A 4,196-nucleotide genomic window follows, 5' to 3' on the forward strand; every position below is an offset into this window, starting at 1 on the left:
AGGCATGGGAAATGAATGATGAAGATGATAGGTGACTCCAATATTGGGTGAACTCAGTAGGGGCAGTGACAATGTTGTCTCTCTTAGATCATCTGTGGTTGACCAAAATGATGTTAATGAAGAACCTGTTGAGGGTTTAAGGGATGGTAGTGTTGGTGGAGCTATGGATGACAATGGTGGGCAACCTATTGGTTGTGGAGAAGTGCCTGTGGATGGTAGTGTTGGGCAGAATGTGGATGACAATGCTACCCATGGACAAACTGTTGGTAGTGAAGATGTTCATGTGGATGAACATGATTGGCTAGATGAAGGGTATGAAGGACCAGATTATCCTGATGACATATTTGGTGCTCAGAATAATGAGGTGCCCAATATGAGAGAGCACTAAAGAGATACTAAAAAGGTAAATGAGGAAGAGCATTTGAAGGAGTAGGTTACAGATAATGGGAAGAAACCAGAAGTTGCTGCTAGTGATCAAGCTCTTGATGATGATGATTGGGTTGAAAAAGCTCTTGATGATGATGACACTAAGAGCATTAACAGTTCTGAGGATGAGGATGAAAGGGTGAGATGTCTAGAGTTCAATGAGAAGATTAGCATGAGTAACCCTCAGTTATGCAAGGGTATGAAGTTTCCAAATGAGAAGGTGTTTAGGGCTGCCTTGAGGGAATATGCAGTGAAAAAGCCTGTGGACATTAAGTTTAAGCTTAATGAAAAGACCAAAATTTCTGTTCACTGCAAGTATGAATGTGATTGGAGGGTATATGCATCACAGATTTTAGGGGAGTTAACCTTCCAGATAAAGACCATGGTTTCAACTTGTACATGTGGGAGGACATTCAAGTATAGTCAGGTCACTTTTACATATGTGGCTAGGAAGTACTTGGATGATTTCAACAAAAACCCTGATTGGGCAATTTCTGGTGTGAAGCATCGAGTTATGTAGGATGTGTCTATGGATTTGAGCATAAATCAAGTGTACAGAGCTAAGAGGAAAGCTAGAGAGTTCATACTAGGTGATGAGAGGTTGCAGTATGGGAAGCTTAGGAACTATGTTGAGATGATAAGAGTAACTGATGTGGGGAGTAAGGTGATTCTGCAAACTGAGATTACTGAACCTAACACACAACCCAAGTTCAAGAGGATATATGTGAGATACAATGATAGAAAGTTGGATTCTTAAGGGGGGGTGCAGGCACTTGTAGGATTAGATGGTTGCCATTTGAAAGGAAAGTTTGGTGGACATATATTATCAGCAATTGTAAGGGATGGGAATGACAATATTTTCCCTGTTGCATTAGGTGCAGTTGAGCAAGAAAACAAGGATTCTTGGGTGTGGTTTTTACAAACATTTGCAGATGATATTGAGAGGCTAGATGAGCTGAGTTTGGTGTTCATTTCAAATAGGCAGAAGGTAATTCAATTCACTTGCTTTATGAGATTTATGTTTGTTCTTAGTCATTACATTTCTGCTTTTTGAAAGTTTTGTTTTTGTTAGATAGGCAGATGGTGTTCATTTTTGTTCTTTGGATATTTTTTGATTTTATTTATGATAACCAGGGATTGATACTTGCCATGGAGATGTTGTTCCCAACAGTTGAGCATAGATTTTGTGTGAAGCATATTTACAGCAACTTTAAGTTAAACTTCAAGGGTTTAGAATTGAAGGCTGCATTATGGAGGTGTGCTACAACAACAACAGTTAGGGAGTTTGAGAAGAGAATGCAAGATTTGAAGGACTTGGACAAAGAAGCATGGGAGTACCTAGCAGACATCCAACCAACCCAATGGACCAAGTCACATTTCACTCCAAAGGCCATCATCGATTGTTATGTGAACAATCTTAGTGAGTCATTTAATTCTATGATACTGGAAGTTAGGGATAAGCCTATCATTGCCATGCTAGAATGGATTAGAGTTAGGTTGATGACTAGAATGTACAGAAAGAGGACTGGGATTGAAAATTTCACTAGTGACATATGTCCAAACATAGTGCAGAAGCTTGAGCAATTGAAATTTGATTCTAAGTCATTTTCTACTGTTCCATCAGGTTGCTTTATATATGAGGTTGATAATAAGTATGAGAGACATGTGGTTAACCTTACAAGAAAGTGGTGTAGTTGTAGAGTTTGGGATTTGACAGGAATCCCATGTAAACATAGTGTTGCAACAATTTGTAGAATCTGGAGAGGCTTGAGGATTATGTGCATTCATGCTATAGAAAGGATGCGTATGTGGTTGCATACAAGGAGATGATTATCCTATTACCTAGCCAAGATGAATGGATTGAAACCAACCAACCTGCCCTTGTTGCTCCAATTGTGTACAAGCCTCTAAGCAGGCCACCAATGAAAAGGAAGAAAGATGCAGATGAGCCAAACAACCCATAAAAAGTTTCTTGGTTAAATAGACCTATAAAATGTTGGGTTTTCCATAAGGAGGGGCATAATTCAAGGCGGTGTAAGGCTGAAATAATTGGTGAGACACCATGGCAAAGGAGATAGAGGCTTGAGAGGTAAAAAAAATTTGTAAGCAAAGCAAGAAGGTGTTCACTATGACAATTTTATTACATATCTATTTCTAATGCAAGGCAGTTCTTTTTATAGGGACAAAAGGAACAAGGAGCAAGCACTGACCAACCAAGTTAGGGTGCAAGTTATGTACCTCAGCTAGCCAGCTAGCCAGTCAGCAAGTCAGCCACCTAGGTAACCACCAAGGAAGTTTGCAAGGCAGCCACCTAGATTTGCAAACAAGGCAACCAACCAGGCAACCAACTAGCAAGCAAGCTAGCCACCTAGATCTGCAAACAAGGCAGCCAACTAGGCAACTAACCAGCAAGCAAAGCACCCACCTGGACTAATAAACAAGGCAGTCAACCAAGCAACCAAACCAGCAAGCAAGGCACCCACCTGAGCCAATAAACAAGCCACCCATCCAAGCAACAAGTGGAATAGCTAGCCATCCAACAAGCAAGCCAACCACTCATCAAACAAGTCAACCAGTCAACTAGCCACAAAAGCAGCCATTGAGGCAGCCAACAGGCAAACCCTACACACAACCAACTCAAACATTTGCTTCAGCTTCAAGCAGACCATCACCATTTGCAGTAGATTCAAGTAGACCACCACCAAGTAAAGCACCCATAGCTCAATAGTTCTCATGCAGCCAGCCCATCTCCCATACTCCTAAGGAAACATGGGATACAAGAAAACCTCTATTTTAGGTATATACACAAACACCACCCTTTATACTTACATAAAACACTAGATTAGATCTTGATATGGAGTTGCTATATATTTTGTAGCCTCCAAGGGGGTTGGTTCCACCAAGGGTACTTGGGAGAAGTCATCTGTTCTCATCTGGAAGAGGTTGATTAAGAGCTCAGACATCTGGTGCAATGTTCTCTATAGGGGACAGTATGCAAGGCAAGTATAAGGATAAGGGCAACGGCAGTGGCAAGGGCAAGGGCAAGGTCTTTGGGAAATGAAGATTGGAGAATGTGTTTCCAGTTGTATTACTTTACTTTTTTGTTATTGTGCATATCTGATAGTGGCATGTCACCACTTTCTACTGTAAATTTGTTTTGTGATTGTCTTAGTGGGGACAGAACCACCTATTATTTTTGTACTTTGGGGTTGTTTAGCCATTAATATTAGGTGAAGTCCACTTGATTTAAAAAATGTTTTGTATATGCTATTATATATGTATGAAATGGTACTCTTGCTTTAAAACGTACTTCTTTATGCTTCTTCATCTAATGTAAACAGAATCTTGTGGGTTGCATAAACAAGAACACATTATATATTAGTTACACATTACACATTACATAAACAAGGCAACATTACATAAAAAAGAAAACATTACATAAACAAGTTAGCATTACATAAACAAGAATAGATTACATAAAGAAGAACGCATTACATAAAGAACACATTGCATACTCTATTCAAATAAACAACAACATTATATAGTGCCAAATACATGGAATACACTTCTCAACAGTGATATCAACACAACACATTGCCAAAAGTGATATCAATACAACACATTGCCAAAAGTGGTAGTACCCAAAATTATACAATAACTACAACAACTTGCCTTTAAGGCAGACTCAATGGGTTTGTTCCAAATTCTCCCATCCTACTAGAAAACACAAAAAAAAAAAAAAGAAGAAGCAAAAAACCACCATGACACAA

At 39.3% G+C, this 4,196-nt stretch overlaps 1 protein-coding gene across 1 annotated transcript; it reads left to right on the plus strand.

Annotated features, from left to right (window-relative positions):
* The first annotated feature begins 955 nt into the window (after positions 1-955).
* Positions 956-2,390, plus strand: LOC142635573 (uncharacterized). Its single transcript, XM_075809709.1, has 4 exons — positions 956-1,090; positions 1,196-1,414; positions 1,561-2,094; positions 2,181-2,390. Exons 1-4 carry the CDS (start codon positions 956-958, stop codon positions 2,388-2,390), a joined length of 1,098 nt encoding a protein of 365 aa, XP_075665824.1.
* The last annotated feature ends 1,806 nt before the right edge of the window (positions 2,391-4,196 follow it).

The sequence above is a fragment of the Castanea sativa genome, chromosome 5 (genome assembly GCF_040712315.1).
Source record: "Castanea sativa cultivar Marrone di Chiusa Pesio chromosome 5, ASM4071231v1".
NCBI lineage: Eukaryota > Viridiplantae > Streptophyta > Magnoliopsida > Fagales > Fagaceae > Castanea > Castanea sativa.

Bases quoted from the DNA above. Each gene is read 5' to 3' on its own strand.
- LOC142635573 (XM_075809709.1), top strand. From the start codon at position 956: ATGGATTTGAGCATAAATCAAGTGTACAGAGCTAAGAGGAAAGCTAGA. The intron at 1,091-1,195 runs GTGATTCTGCAA...GGGGGGGTGCAG, and splicing joins TAACTGATGTGGGGAGTAAG to GCACTTGTAGGATTAGATGG. The intron at 1,415-1,560 runs GTAATTCAATTC...TATGATAACCAG, and splicing joins TCATTTCAAATAGGCAGAAG to GGATTGATACTTGCCATGGA.